At 43.1% G+C, this 16,721-nt stretch overlaps 1 protein-coding gene across 2 annotated transcripts in view; it reads right to left on the bottom strand.

The window, feature by feature from the left end:
* Nucleotides 1–7,368: 7,368 nt before the first annotated feature.
* Nucleotides 7,369–16,721, bottom strand: part of RHBDL3 (rhomboid like 3) — a 66,226-nt gene continuing 56,873 nt past the window's right edge. For both annotated transcript variants that reach the window (XM_075518866.1, XM_075518867.1), the window contains 4 exons: nt 13,578–13,690; nt 11,589–11,689; nt 8,404–8,464; nt 7,369–7,659 (listed from right to left, as the gene is read on the bottom strand). In XM_075518866.1, the coding sequence (XP_075374981.1) occupies nt 7,388–7,659; nt 8,404–8,464; nt 11,589–11,689; nt 13,578–13,690 (547 nt within the window). In that variant the 3' untranslated portion in view covers nt 7,369–7,387. The remainder of the gene's footprint in view (nt 7,660–8,403; nt 8,465–11,588; nt 11,690–13,577; nt 13,691–16,721) is intronic.

The following is a 16,721-nucleotide window of genomic DNA, read 5'->3' as shown; positions in this document are numbered from 1 at the left end:
GGAGGTTGGACTAGAGATCTTCTGAGGTCCCTTTCAACCTGAATTATCCTATTATCCTGTGACCTGTACTACACTCATTTAAATAAGATTTTTGTTTTGTTTGCTAGGTAATTTATCATAAATCACTTCAAAATCCAGGTATTTTTAACCTTAACTGCAAAACTTTCCTTAGTTGTCCTTGAGGCTTCTCCTCTCCCAGGTAATGCATTGTTCAGTATCAGGCCCACTGAATTTGTACTCTGTTACATGTGGACAGCTTCAGTCACAGCTTTTTCTGTGGCAAGTTCCTTTCCTGACTTTTCCCAGCGCTGAAGGTGGCTGGCATTATGAAAAACACGACTTCTTGCTTTCTGCAGCCTTTGTTCTAACATAATCTCGCTTCTGCCAGCTTTGCAGTGACTTTGCCATTCAGTTACCTAACACCTAAACTCAAGACACTTACAAGCACACACACACACATTGAAATAGACCCTGGTAGTTCATGAATTTGCAGGTTTTACTGGCATCTTTCCATTATAAATTCTATTTTAAAAAACAAAACTAAAGGAAATTAAACAAAGGCATAATAAATAATGCAGAAGCAGCTGGTTTAGCTGCATGAATGCCTGGAGAGTATTACACACTTAACTTTCTCCAGCAATCAGCTATTCAAAGCTCAGGATGAAGCACACAAAAGGTCAGAAGATGCTGAGGTGTGCACTTAATTTGCAAACCTGGAAGATTTTTACTGTAGTTTTAAGGGTCTGGTTTAAAACCCTTCAGGAAAAACAAACAAACAAAAGCAAAAAACACCCACCAAAAAAACCCAAGCCAAAACAACAAAAAAAATGAACAAACAAAACCCCCAAACCAACCAAAGACAAAATCCCCCAGGCCTATGTTAAGAACGCAAATTTAGATTTAACTGCTACAGACCTCTTGCAGTTCAAAAGATCAGGGTCCAGTTTGGTTTTTTGGGTTTCCCTGCTCTTTACTCCCAAGAGAAGTAGCACATAAACCAATTAGTATTTCTCTTTCCGACACTTACTAGCAATGCTTACTATACAGAATATGACTGGAGCTATGGGAATAAAATGATAATGAGTTTTATGAGTTTTATGAGTTTGTGTGATCAAGGCTGAGTATCAAGGCTGCCAGCTTTTGGCTCCTTCTCTGCAACAGATATGCTGGAATTGGCAATATTTCTGTCCTTCAGTTTGCCTTCCTAAAATTATTTTAGCCAGCAAGAAAAAAATTTATATTGCTAGCAGACAGTAACACTTCCTGTACAAACTGACTAAACTCGCCTTACCTTCTTGCTGAAAGTCCTCAACTAATGAATAAAGACATTTAAGTGTCTCAGAAAGCTCAGTTAAGTGCAGAAAACTAACAGCAAGAGCTGAGTCCCACATAGTAGTAGTGATCTGCTTCCCCTTAGGAGTAACAAATCTGACAGGAACTGCTGCTAGTTACATCTTCATTTCTTTAAGTTACACTTTAACCCAATGTTTCCCAACAAAATCACAAAATATTTTTCAAAATAAACCTCCCTCTTCCACATTGGTGGAAGGATTTTTATTTTAGTCATCTCAAAATAACTAAATCAGTTTGAGGTTTGCTGCAGAACTTCCGGGATATGTTGTTCCCACTATCGATTCAAGAGATGAGAATGTGTTGGCTCTGAGATTTTAAGACATTCAGTAGAGACTGATGTTAAAAGAGAACAACCCTTCACCCCAATAAAAAATTTTAAACAGTCTAATGTACTTGGTCATCAACTTCCCGGCGGTTCTGAGGTCACTACTGCACTAAAGTGTCAGTTGTCAAAAGGACAAGACCTGAATTTCAATACAAGTCCCAAGCTGGTTTTGCATCCTTGTTATATCTCATGGAGAAATAAAGCAGCAGTTCACTCTCCCCCTTATCTTTTAGACAGACACTTTGAGAGAGACATAAAAATGAGTTATCAATGTCATTATTAAAAGATTACATCGCAGAGCTCAAAACCAATTGCTCTTTTGTTAAATACTGTGTTAACTGTAGACAAACTTACAAAACTGTCTTTGAAAATTTTTTCTTGTTTGTTTTTTGGCATGTGATGTAGAACAGCTCAATTTTATTAAAAAAAAAAAGAAAAAAGAAACAGAAAACCAAAAAAACCCCACCAACAAAAAAATTTAATGGATTCTGCACTCAAATAATATTGTTACAACAAAAATATACAGAATGTACACAATACAAAAATATCTGGAAATGTACCATAGCGTCTTACCTTGCAAATATAATTTTGTTTTACTAGCCCTTAACGGGAAAGTATCGTTTGTTCAGTATTTTAAGGCAGAAAATTACATTGTTTAGTGCTTTGTGTTTAACACTTGGATGTGTTGTTAGCATTAGCACTGTAAGCAAAAGAAAAGCTGCATAAATCTAGCTTTATTTGCAAACTAAACAGACACTGTGGGGGAGTCAGGAGACAGTCAGTGACTAACATATCTATTAAGCTCACTGGAAATTAAGGTACTTTTGCTACTTAAATCAGGCCTAGGGAATATTTTGTGCTCTGTGTTGTAAAGTACCCCGAAACATAAATTTTCTGTACTCCTACTGGCATTTCAGAAATACCTCATTAGAAAGCTTTTTCCAATTAAAAGCCAATGATTAATGGTGACATTAAAAATACATTTACCTTTAAACAAGCTTAGTTTCTGTCTTATGTGTGATTCTTTCTTTACAGAGCTGCAAAATGCACTGTTTTCCCTTATAACCAGCTCTCAGCATCAGTAATAGCAGAAGGAATTTTTCAGTCATATCACAGAGCACTGTAGAGCAGCCACTACTATAAAAGAAACAGAACAGCAGCAAAATTCAGAGAGGCTAAAACCCCAGAGGTGCTGGCCTTTGTTCTCTAGATCCCAGTTTGCCTCCAGAGGTTGCTGGTGTTGAACTGCATCCATATTCTCCAGTTCCACTTTAGGTAAAGCCAGTGGATGGGGTTTCCAAAGCAATTGAGCTGAGCCTGAATCTATGTAAACAGATAGACTGTGAGCTCTTTACTCAAAGTGTGCATGAAAGTCCTACCCACGATCCTGTGAGACTAAATATTGGCACAAAACAGCAGCTGTCTTGTGAGGTCAGCAGATAGCTGTTATTTTAGTATCAGCTCTAAATGTGTCAGATTCCGTCCTTCGTACCCCAGTTCAAATTGATCTAATCCGATTTAAAACATATGGGCAGTACAATCCATCAGAAGGAGCAAGGTCTTGGGATACAGAATCCCTGAGCTTTATTTGTAGTCCAGCAACCTCAGACAACAATATTTCTCTGGCCTCCCCCTTTCCCATTGATAAAATACTTCCTACAGCTAAAAGAGCAAGTAGTGAAGAATCACAATATGCCACGTAAGTGCTAAGATTCCTCATCGACGGACGGGGAAAAGTGACATGAGATGTTGTCTTAAGAACTCAGCAAAAGTAAATTCATCAGCATTTTTATGACTCCTCTACACCTCACTCAGAGATTGTTTCTGGTAACCTCCTCTCCCATCACTCCGTTAAAACGTTCCCCCTCCTCCCTATATTGTTACTGATGATTGCAAAATTAATCTCTACCTGTCTCCAAGCATCTAAGACTAAAAGGTGCAATTTGCAAGCCCCGTGGACTTTGATCTACCTGGTTCTCCTCCTCCCTCTTCCTCCCCATGGCTGTCTGAGCCACTTCTCCCGTCTCTCCTCTGGGATGAGGGATCAGCAAGAGTCTCTGAGCCAGACCCCATCCGTGCTGTCACCATGCTGTTGCCATGCTGCCAGCAGCTGTCCATGAAGGAGCTGTACAGCCAGCACCCCAGGCTCTCCCAGTCTGCATTACTACTCCCCACACCCATCCTCACTGGACCAGTGCTGCAATATACATATTACATGGGAAGTCCAGCGCAGAAACAACTTTTTTTTTTTTTGCAGGTGTTGTGTCCTCACTCAGGGACACAAGCATAAAGTAACTTCCTCTAGCGTGCACTGTTCAAAATCTGTACATTGGTAACAGTCCCTGCCTTTTGCTCTAGTACTGCACGTCTGTAAGGTTCAATAGATTCACATTTTATCCAATTGATTTAAAATCCTGGCAGCAGCTGAAATAAAACCAAAACAATCACCAAAACTGGTCCCTCTGTGGATGGCTCCTTCAGGAACACATTGCTGACTGTGACAAGTTGGAAGCACAAATGAGCAGGATGGAGAATCTCCAACATAAGCCAGCAGCTTCAAGGACATCCGGAGGTAAAAGAAAAGCCTGTTTGCTATTAGCTGTCTGGTGCTGCAGCACTGTGGCACTCCTGGGTGCATTAGAAAACAACATAACTGGGTTTCCTGATACTCTGTAAAAACAGAACAAGTTTTCACAGTATAATTTTAGTGATTAAAAAAAATTATAAAAGCTTAAGCACTTTGTGCTGCTCCTGACTCCATGAGCTGATAGATTCTTAGCAAACAGGCTCTGTGTACAACCTGCTCTATGTATGGGAAGAGATTTCAGCTGTGATGAGCACAAATGTGAGAGGGTTTAATTTCTTCACCCACAATAAATCTAGTACAGCTTTAAAGTCTGGCCTTTCTGATCCCCAGGGTTGCTTTTAGACTTGCTCAGCCAGAGCATGGGGACACAGAATAGAAGTCAGAAAGATGAACAACAGTTTAAAAGAACAAGTCATAAACTCAACCTCAGAGCCTTTTTCGATCAGTTCATGTAAACTATGTTCATCTATGGATAAAGGACCAAAGAAGGGCACCTGGATTACTCTATTCAGCTCCCTCCTACTCCTGAGCAGAGGCAAAGATATGTTGGCCAGGGTCAGACTGATGAAGAAACAGGTGGCCCTTGAACTCATAGCTTGCTGCTTTACCCCAGAGCACAGTGCTGGCAGGCACAGAAACCTTTCCTGGGGAGAAACTGATGGGCATTAAGTAGCTTTCAGTTGAGAAACCAAGAATAAGAGTCAATCGGTGCATACCGTACTCTGATAAATTATAGGCAAAATAATCTGGGGTTTGTTGCGACTGAAATTTTCTACCAAAATTTTCAAAGTTTTCCTAAAACTTCCAGGGCAACTCCCATTTCTGCTCACCTGTGATTTAAAGGCATCTGTAAAAAGAAAGGCTCAGCAATAGGTGAGGAATGTCCTTCTTACGCGTTAACCATGCTTCTGTCAATATTCTCCTAGCTCCCTGCTCTCCTGCTTGTCTGCTGCTCCCCAGGGAAGTGACCTCCACTGCTACAAAACTCACTGGCCAGCTCCTGACCTGAAAAAATGCATGCAAACTCTCATGACTGCTTTGACCTGGACCCAAACTGCAGAGATAAAATGGCACGGGGAACCAATCCTCTTCTCCAAAATGAAGAGAGCTCTGACCCTTATCCCTTCCTCTTGTTCCTTGATCTGAGGGCCCATTAGCAATGTACTAGCCATGCAGAACAACAAAGGTGCAGTTGCCCTCAGAGACCCCATTCCTGTGCACAAAGGTGGCAAAAATTCTTTCTTTTGCAGGTAAGGCTTATTCCAGGCTGTAGGAACACTTATTTTCTCCCCCCTCCCTTTTCCCGAGGCGACAGGAGTTTTACTAGTGCATACTGTGGGAACAGAACTTCACCCTTCCATAGCGGTTTTTCCATTAAGAGGCAAAGAAGGGGGCAGCTGATAAGCACTTGTGAATGTCCCTTCTAGAAGGACAGACTCCTCCTCATTTGTAGTATCATCTGGCAGCACCGATTACACAGCTGAGAGAATAAAGCCCACAATACAGAGACATTTTGCTACAGAGCAAACACAACTGCTACAGTGCCATGAGATGTGCTGTGGAACACTCTGGTGGCTGATGCCTGGGCACCAGTATGCAACTAGAAAAAAAAGGAAGAAAGGAGCTAGTCTAGAGAGACTCCTATGGCTGCTTTTTCCAGGCCATCAACCTAGGTGGGTAAAGGGGAGAGAAAAGGAGGGCGTCCACATTCCTGGACTGTAGTTTGGCAGCTCTCTAAAGTGAGAAGCAAAATGACATAAGCACCTTACAGAGAAGTGTACTTATAAGCACTGCTTGTGCTACAGATGTTCCAGTCTGGTCCCCAGGTCCGTGCAGGCAGCTGTATAGACTGTGCTACAGACCAGTAACAGATTCCTAAAACCTGGGGTTAACCAATGTTAAAGAAAAAGGCATCATTGCAACTAACTGTTGCTTGGAGCCCCTGAACGTCCATTGCCTCAGGAAGAGGCATCCTCAAAATTTAGCAGTCACTTTAAAACCAGTTTTATCAGTTTCACAATGACCACTGTAACAACCTTTCCACCTCAGTGGGAAACCAGTGCTACATACAACCTGATTTAACTCCACTGACTTCAGTGGACAGATTTGGCCCCAAATGGACTGTATGGCTGTAAAGACTAGACAGTTCCCACCCTGCACTGCTATAGGTGATCCTGGTACCACTTTTCTAGTAAGAACCTGCTGGAAGAGTTGAGATCCTTGCTAGGAGCTCACTGCAGGCCAGGTGTTAGATCAATGTGGCCAGAAACAAAATGAGAAGAAAACAGCACCTGATTGTCAGCTGATAAAAATACAATTGAACATTTGCCCTCCTTTTCTCCATCCCTCAAAAAAGAAACCCCAGTCACACCCTCTAGCCACAGCCGGGGGGGGGGGGGGGGGGGGGGGCATAAAAATCGAGTGAAACATGCACAGTAAAAGTCACCTCTGGCTGGGTGTCCACAACACTTTAAGAGTTCCCAAGGTTTATAGTGCAATTTCATTTGACCTGTAGTTGAAGACCAGTCTCCATCACTTTGGGTGATCAAGTTCTGCTGATTCCTTTGAAAGGTGCGTAAGACAGGTTTCACCATAGGCTAAAATATCTTAGGAACCATTCAAGTAATTAGACAGTGGCACTGGTATGGCTGAACAGTCACATGTCCATAGAAACCAAACCCCAGCTGCCTTGTGAGTACCATGCGAGTCTCTAGCAAATGTCTGCTCTTTTTCCCTTTTAGTGTTCAGTAACATTGAGGAGATTCGTTCAACACTGGCCACAATTCCAGCACTGACCTGGAAAATACAAATATCTCATACAAAATATTGATGTGTGCTAACAAACCAAGTGATAAGTGCCCAGGTACAAGCTGCCTAGTGGGAGCCCTGGCAGTGGAGAAACTGCAGGGTCCAGGCCAGCCAGTATTACAGTACCTACTAGATTTGTGAACAAACTGATCAGCCCATTCTTTTGTGAGATCTTTAAGCATCTCCTCCAGCACACACTTGTGTTCAAAAGAATTATCCTCTCCTAAGTTAAATATAAAAATAGATCCTCCATCTTCATTCATTTAACATAACTAACAGATGACTTCCGCTCTCAAGTTTTCTGTCCCATGTTTTCAAGGAGGGGGAGGTAGCTTTAGATCCAACAGGCTGTAGGCAAAAATGTTCCAGAAGATGGCAAACAAGACAAAAATGACATAAATAGAAAGGAAGATCCACCATAAAGTCTGATCTTGGAGTCTCTGCTCATAGTTCCTCAGGATGATGACACCGAGCGTGATTCCAACCATCACCCCTCCCAGGTGAGCCATGAAGCTGGGGTGTGGGCACGGTGGGTAAGCGGAGGGGTGGAATCGCAGCCACACGGCTCTTCCAAATTCAAAGCTCACTGGAACAAAGAAGTAAAAAGAAAATTAATTGTCTAAGTCTATCCCTTAAGGCCATCTTGCAGGCAGCACTGCATCCCTGAAGAGATGGAGAGGGAGAAACTGCCTTGTACAGTGAGCATGGGAAGCTGAGAAGCCATGGCTATGTAAGGGTTGCGGCACACAGACAGGAGGTCTCCCCAGTGGTTGGTAAGTGGTCTGGGTTCCTGGGAGTGTAGACAGGTGGGCAAATATTTGCCTTCCAAAATTTATACCATAAATTTTGGACCAGAACCATAAAAAAAAAAAAAAAAAAAAAGGTTATGACTTTGAAGACAATTGTCTGTGATGAATACACAGCCTAGTCTCCCTTATCGTGCCACCCTAGGGATATGGCTGGAAGATAATTCATTAATGTGTGTATAATGCTGTTGCCATCCCAGATAGGAAGTGCTCTAGGAAACCTAAGTATTATAATTACTAAAGCATTGCTTGTTTGTGAATTCCAAGACGAGATGTTTAAGTCCCGGGTCTTCACAAATGCCACAAGCTACAGATGCTGGCTAACAATAAATCCTCATTTACAAATGCTTGTGTTGAAAGCCAAAATCTGCATTTGAGAGTGATGTGGTTTCTGCTGCCAGAAGGTCCAGCTGCAAGTTCCTACCAAAACTGCTGCAAAGTCAAAACTCTCTGAATCAGCATGAATTCTTATGACAAGGAGAAACGTAACAGGATTGCATGCGTGCCAAGTATTGCATACTTACTACAGATCAAGGCAACAGCCATGCGCAGCAGTTTGAATTGGCACTTCATTCCTGACCAGTTCTGGAAAAGAGACAAGGAAAACAAAGTGATGTTGCATGCAAACCTGGAGGGATTTTACATTCAGATCTGCACTGGAAGAGCGTCAAGGATGACCATCCCTTGAAACAAACCCCTTTCATTGCCTTTGCCACCTGGCTGTGAACTCTCCACTCACCACACCAAACACAGTTCTGTCAATCCCAGAGAACATAAACATAAAGGATATATTACAGACATGTCCAAGTTATGGACAGTCCACAACTTCTTTGCCTGGCAGTCTTACTGACTTCCCTTGCCTGAGATCCAGCTGGTGTGGCATGGTCCTTGGCTGGCCTTGCCATTCTCTGTTCTTCAGATGGACTAATTTTTAACATGTTAGTATGATGTTTCACCTTAAATTCTGACTTCTGAAAATATTTTAATTTACCTACCCTGCAAAACCCTGTTGTACTAGGCCACATCAAATAAAATTATCTTAAGTAGTACCTAGCATTCAACACAAGCATCATTTTGGTTAACATCACACAGCTCATCATGATTCACTTGGAAGCCCAGCACTGTCACCTGTCAGGCAGTTTCTCGGTGCATTCAAGCCCCACTGCACTTTTCCAGTGCTACTGCTGTACCTCAGGCTCCCTGCAATTCTGCAACTTGGATCTTCTGCAGAGCACACAAAAAAAATAAAGATCTCAATTAAAGCATACCAAGGAAAGAGTACCATAAGAAAGCCTGGATTTGGCCTCCTCTGTCTTCAGGCTTGGTCATTAATCAATATAGTGGAATAAGAATCTCCAAACGATAGTCAGAAATCCTGGGAGAAATGTTTAAATTCCTCCTTTTCCACTTGCACAAAATTTCCAAGCAGAAAAAGAGATCATGTTCTGGGAAACTCAGTCATATGACAACACTATTATTATTATTAAGTGACTAAATGAAATTTTGCCTGTTGAAAGCAGTATGAGATACCAAACTAGCCAGGAGGAATAAAAAGCTAGCTGAGGAATAAAGAAAAAAAAAAGCCTGTAAACTCTTCAGCCTAACTTTAATGGCACCCAGTGACTTTTCAGCCTGCTGAAGAAATATTCTGCAATACATATTACATATATTCAAGTTTTATGTGGGATCTGTCCATAAATCACTTCTGTGACTGCACAAATGCAATTGTTACAAAATACGTAACTCATTATCTCTCTCCACTGCGACACCTGACCCAGTCAGAAAGCTCTGAACTCATGCTGATTAATACTGTACTGCTTCCTTCAGTTTTCATTTCCATGTAACTGTTTTGAATTCCTCCCCTCACTCTTTTCCTTAGGGTGACATGCTTTATTGCTTCCCCCTGTTGGTTATTTTATGTATTTAATTCCAAGAATATTTATTTTTACAAGCAGGAATGTTTTCATTTCCTTGGGTTACCAGGAGGCACAAGGGAACAGAAGATTCAAGAGACCCTCCCTGCAACAGTCCCTCCTCTTCCCAGCATGCTCAAAGCACCTGTGCAAGACTGTGCGCTTTACCAGCAAATGGCCAGCATGTCTTTCAGCAGGCAGGAGCACCACATCTAAGTAAGCAGAGAGAGAGAAGAGGGGGAAAGAAAAGCAAAACAACTCCAACAGAATGGGAAAGGCAGTAAACGTAATTTCAGACAAGAAGAGAGGCAGTAGCTAATGGAGAAATATAGATGCTGAGGTACCAATTGCTAAATAGATTTGGAGGAGGCCAATAAGTAGTGAAGTGACGGGCCACTTTGCAATGTTTTAAGAAGTCTGGCAAGGCAGTTGGTGAAGACTCTCCACACACCTCTGGCAGAGACTCTTCCTCTAAAGCAAACCAATATTTCCTCCAATGTCCCCCTCTGACCCTGTGAACCTCAGTGCGAAGAAACCCTGTGTGTGCATTACCACCCTGTGAGACAGAGGCAACTCTCTCCTGCTGCTGTTGGCCCAGTGGCAGGGAACACAAATCATACTGAAAATGACTGTATATAAGGAGGCATTTCACCAGTAGAAACCCTGTGGTATAGGGGTAGCCCCTCTCTCCTCCACTCCCTATCTCTCTGCCAGACGCTCAACTGTCCTAATTTGGCAACAGCCCCCAGCTCATTTATGATCTGAAAAGCTTGAAGACAGCAAAGGAGACCTATTCTGCTCAGGAAACCACCTCACTTCCCTGCTCCCAGCTGCTACAAACGCTGCCTGGAGCAGCACCGTTGTGGGTTGCAGCCCGAGCCTGCTGACTTCACTGCATACAAGCATTAAATACAAGGTTTTCTTTTAGGCTTGACACAAGTACCACCACACACACACATGTTTTCCAGCACCCATATAACAGACCTTCTGTCTCTACTGCAGCCGACTTGCATTATCTTCCCACTCAGACCCCAGGGGAGGCCACATTACCATCATTTTTATGGTTATTCTGCTCTGATATTGCTGGTACAGGACAGACATGCAGCCCTGCACCATCACACACGAATCCTAATCACAGCAAAATCAGCTCTCTCAGCAAAGCTGGTTTTGCCCAGTGGTCAGCTTAGGAGTGACACAGGCAGATATGCTGGGCTTTGCCACCACCTAGCTGAGGACCTTGGATGAGCTCCAGTTTCCAGGTCTTAGAGGAATGACAATGCTGATATTTACTGAGCTTTGTAATGTATTTAATTAGGTGAAACAGCAAGAAGATGCATCACTAGCATGCCCAGGGTTCAGCTTCGGTCTGGGTTTTACAAATGGAGATAAGGGATATTCTGCACACAAATCCACCAAATACTGCATTTCCTTAGGTACCTGCTAACATTACACGGTGCATGCAGACAGAAAGTCTGCAACTTCTGCAAAGCCAGTCAGCTCCTTCTTTTCCAAGCATTTGTCAGCCCTTGCAAGGAGAGCTGATAGCCTGGAGTACACTGATAAATCTTGGATTACCGGCATCTTTGGCTTCTCCTGGCAAGCTGCCAGCCATCAGGATACCAAGCCATCAACTGCAGTGTAACATTTCCATTCCAGGACCGCATCACTGAGACAAGACTCTTAACTGGGGCAAGCTCTGAATGACCAACAGCTGGCTCAGGCCCTGTTTCCAGCCCCTTTGGGCTACCATACCTAGCTCACTTCTGAAGAGTTTAGACAGTCATTCTGGTACTCACCATGACTATATTCGCCAAGTGAGCTGAGACAAGAGCATACACGCCTCCAGAGGAACCCACCACAGGCGCAGTCATATCAGCTACTGACACTGCCAGGGACCCTGGGAGAAAGAACAAGGGTTTGTGACAATTGCCAGACAAATAAACACACTCTCTCCTACCCTACATCCCTGCTACTGCCCGTTTTATGCCAATTGCTGCAGGTCAGTAATATACAGATAAAAAGAAGGGGGGGAAGGAAATCAATTGACTTGTAAAGCTAACTCAGTCCTGTAGTACTGCCAAGACAGTGACTGATTGATTCTTTTGCACCTACTTTAAAAGCAGCCAAGCAAGGCAGCAACATATCTTCAAACCTATGCCGCAAAAAGGCACTTACACCCTGATTAAAATAAAAAGGAAGCAGAAGACAGACAAATGACTGTGTCTTGTACCTCACCTGAAGATAAAATAGAAGTAGCCCCCATGCTGGCAAGACAAATATTTGCATAGTGAGAAGGAACTGGGGACTTGTAACTTAGCACAGGCCTCTGATCAAAGCACAGCCTGTTACTTACAAAACTTCAGAGTAAAACTAGCTAAAAATAACCTGGATGGAGGCAGTAAACACAAGACAGCATTTGGCACTTTCTTCCACAATTTACAGGTCATAAGGTGTGAAAGGCCTATGAGGCTGTGGCAGCTTGTCTGAGAAAAAAGTGGGATCACTTGTGTAGCAGAAATGAACCAATAATGCTAGGTGGGCTAGCGAGCCTCACTCAGGCACTGGCTACAAGCCTCCAGAGCTCTGGGTGTTCAGTCCAGCACAAGACGCAGTAAAACCTGCCTCTGGCCCTGTGGACCCTGCCAGCGAGTCCATGGCCACAGGAATGAGAGGTAGCCAGCAACTCGCAGTGCTCACCTGCGCTCAATTGCAGCAGATGCAATGCTAACTTGCTTCGCTTACCTGGCACAGATATGCTATGTGTATTTACGAAGCCCCCGGGTTTGGTACATGGATCTATGTAGAAAAGCTTGTGTCTGGAAAGTTGCAGATTGGGGACCACTTCAGTGCTTATTAAAATAACAGGCAAGGGACGGTGGAGCTGGTCTGCTAACTCCTTTCTCAGCATTAAAGAGCGTGGTGTTTGCACCATGCCTAGTCCTATGTCCTAGTCCAATTATTCTTTCCACAGTCTCTCTCCTGGAATGCAGGATTTATTAGTACCCAATGCAGCCCATTTTACACAGGCTTTATCTGCTCATTATGGAAAAAATAAAATTATGTAGCTGGAAAAAAAAATATCACCATAAATCTTGAACTAAGGCAGCCAATTGTTGTCTGAGTGCCACTGTGAAGCCCTTGGCTGTTCTCACACTCTCCTCCTGTTTTAATTAGATGTCGATCTATTGTCAGCTAACTTCCATCACCTCCAAACTGCTGGAAATGCCAAACATAAATAAAAGCAATACAGCACAAAGTAAAAATCAATCAAACCCCACAGCTTCATGATTAAATGAATTTCCAGACTCCTGTGCACTGCTCACAACCTACAACCAAATATTTCTTGCTTACTCAGGCTGTAGAAAGCAGACAGCACAGGACAAATGGAGGAAGAACTGGCACAGGACCTGGAAGAAAAAAATTACTTTTCATCCAGGGATGCCTGTGATGCCACCTTTCTTCTAGGCTTCTGTGGAACACAAGAGGAAAGGCAGCATGGCCTCCACATTCAGGAAGACCACCTAAAGCAAGGCTATTTCAAAGTAACAGGTTGTTGGTGCTTTTTTAGCGGGACTCCTAAACACAGAGCCTATGGCTAGTTAGAAACAGATGTCAAGCTGTAGCGTATTTCCACTACCAGCCTACAAAAGAATTTCAATGCACAGAAGCTCAGTGACTGCTCTCCTCCTACACCCAAATGTCACAAAACGTTTCTCCTACACGAAAGTCAGCACAGGCCATTTTCAGATGCTTCTCCACCTGGGGCATCCAGAGGTGTCACCTACCTGCCACAACTCCAGCAACGTACACAAAACTGATCCTCGCAGCTCCATGCACCATTTCCAGGGGAACCCCAACCAAGAGCTGAAGGACAACATTGAGTCCAAGGTGTTCTATCCTGCGGCAAGGAAAAACAACAGTTGTCCTCTTTTCTAACTCTTTGTCTCCCTTCTCTACCCTTGAGACAGAGATGTCTTGGAAAGGAAATCAAATAGCACCTGCTTCATGAAAGTCAATTGTAACACTGGGAAAAACAATGGTTCCTGAAAAAATCAGACTGAGAGCTGCAATGTTTCTTCCCTCCTTGCTGCTCATTATCTTTTTCATATCCACCCAGGTCCTTTCATCCAAAGACCTCATGGCATGTTTGGTTCTCAGTAAGACTTTTTTTTTTTTTTTTTTAAAGTTAAATGACTTGTCCAAAAAAGCAGCAAGATGGCAGCAGAGCCTGGAACAGAAGCCAAAAACTTGACCTGCTCCTCTCTTCTCCCCTTGTAATGATAGAGCCTTTCCCTGCATATATTACACTGCCATGATGAGGAGCAGATATTAAGTCAAGAGCAAGGTAAGTCTAGCAGTCCCAAGGCAGTTGCTGTTTCCTTGTGACAAATAATGCCGCTTTACTGTTTGTGCTATCTGCCCCTCACCCTTTTCTGCTGTGCCTACTTCAATGCGATCATGGTCAGAATGGGAAGCAGAGGGCATTTTTATCTCTGGTTAGGTGCCCAGTGAGACACAAGATGTATTCACTGAAGCTCTCTGTTCACCTACCCTTGTTCCCATTACAGTCAATAGCAAAACTCCTGCTGAACAGAACAGTAAAAGCTGGGCTGAGACTAGTCTTGTCGAAAACCCCGCTGTGCACATCAGGACATGCAGGACCACTTGCAGCCTAGAGGCAGAGAGGGTGACAGCCAAGATGTGCATATTTGTTAAAGACTCCACTGCAGTCGTTTTCTCCTGTGCTGAGTCAATACTTCAAAGCAAGTTCTTTGTTTTTCTAATCAATAGTACTTAAAAAAACCTCTCTTGATACTTTTCAAAGCTCTATACAAATATTCACCTGTGCCTTTGCCATCTGGAGGATCTTCCAGTGATGAAGGCCCCTGAACAGGGTCCCTCTCAACACTGTGCTAGTGTCTGAGATTTACCCTGGGCTCACAGGGCTGTGACCTTGCTGAATGGCCACATCACACTGGACCCAGGGGTCTAGTGCTTTCTGTATGAAGAGTGCCCAAATCTGCTTACAAAGCAGGTGGACCTAAATGACACAGTGGTACCCTTACACAGAAGGCTAGCATCTTTTGGGGGAAAGAGCGCAAAAACAGCTAATGCATTGAAAATCTACGTCCTATTTTATACAAGAAAAGGATTGCCCACAGACAGCCACTAGCAATCTTTGGTTTAAGTTATAGGCATTTTCACTGTTTTGGTCTTTCTTCACGTTACGATAGCAATTTCCCACATACATCAGAGAAAAACACTGATGGTGAGATGCAGTAATGACAGAACAGTCTCATAAATGAGAATTTAAAGTTGGACTGGAAAAAACTGCTAGAAATGATACTGCAGGAAACAGTCCTTTCTGGATATCTTAATAAGTTTGCTTCCACTGAATTTATCCCCAAGGATAAATTTCTCTCCTGCACGAGACACTCAGCACTGCAATTTGTCATCATGGGAAACTGCTGCATGTAACTGAGTGTTTTTATTACCTTGCTCAAGACTTTTGAAGCCATTGGGCATGGGCATATTCTGGCACCCATTCTGATCCTGCATGTTCACAGAATTTAGGAACTAAATTAGGAACAACCAGCAAAGGTCAAACTGAGATCACAGAAAAGAGTCAAAGCATCCAAGTGGCCTTTTACAGAGGGGACGGAAGAAGCTTTGGCTGGCACACAGTCAACGTCATGAGGCGGCACCTGACATTTTCACACAAAGCACTGGGTCTTGTTTTTCAAAGGATTCTTTTGTAAGAGCTCAGCAAAGTTTATCCTAGACTCTAAAGTGACTGCCCTGATTCACAGCTGTTCTTAAAAGACTTTCCAGGAGCAATCCCATTCACTTCTCCTCCCCATCATGCTAAGAGCTTTGAAGGCTCCACAGTCAATAAGCACCCATAAAATATAATTAGCCTTTGCCAGTGCTGAATGCGTCATTCTTGAAATGACAATTTCATTGATTTATTAAAGACTTTCTCCTTCCCCGGGACCAAACAAATGGGACTGAGCATCAATGCAAGTCATTAGTTATGGCAGTGTTACAAATGCGTGGGCCCCAGCTAATCAGCGTCTGCTTTCCATGAAAGCAGAAGGGCAGAATTTACAACTTTGCCTGCCTTTTCAGCCCTTGACAAAGCTCCCTCCATCAGGACCAACACACAGCCTGTGCATTTTTGGAATCTTTCTAGAGGCAGAGCCAGCCAAGCCTTAGCAACTGCTGTCTTCTCGGACACCTTCTGGCTGTCACTTCCTCTTCAAAAAAACAGACCGAGTGTACTAAATTAAGGAGCGGTCCACATTACCATTTTAAAGTCTCAGCTGGGAGCAGGACAACAACAGACCCCATGGCATTGTGTTAGCCTCTCATTTGAAAACAAGAGGAGAATGATGGGTTTCCACTAACAAATGTTATTACCTTTCCAAGATTTATCTGTTCTCCTGATATGAAAGGAGTTTAACGCACAAAAGTTAGCAATAAATGAACATTTAGCCTAACTCCAGATACTGCAGATAAATCATGGGGTTTATTGTTCCAGCGGGACTCTCCATTGTTTTGAAGGCTACATAGCTAAAGAAGTTGGAATCCATCACAAAAACAATGAGTCTCCTGCACACCACCTTCCCCACTGTTCATCTCTGAGCCAGCCACAGATGTGAAATAAACCTGAGATATTTTTCAGCCAGTAAGTGTGAAGAACGCCAAAGTACTGCCTGCTACAGGAAAGGGTGACCTTGCACAGGTGAGGAAAGCATGCCACAGGTGATACTGGAAGACATTTAAATGCTGCAAGAATTGTCCTTGTGCAGGTGCTTCTCTTCAAATGTATCCCAAAGGAATCTGTGGTTACGTAAGTGATACAGTAGAACACGACCACCACCAGAAGAAAACCCAGATACAAGTTAGCTAATATTAGTTAAAAATCA

This window comes from Mycteria americana, chromosome 16, assembly GCF_035582795.1.
Source record: "Mycteria americana isolate JAX WOST 10 ecotype Jacksonville Zoo and Gardens chromosome 16, USCA_MyAme_1.0, whole genome shotgun sequence".
NCBI classification, from domain to species: Eukaryota; Metazoa; Chordata; class Aves; order Ciconiiformes; family Ciconiidae; genus Mycteria; species Mycteria americana.
Note: the sequence above shows the minus strand (reverse complement) of the source record. Positions and strands in the feature narration are given on the sequence as shown.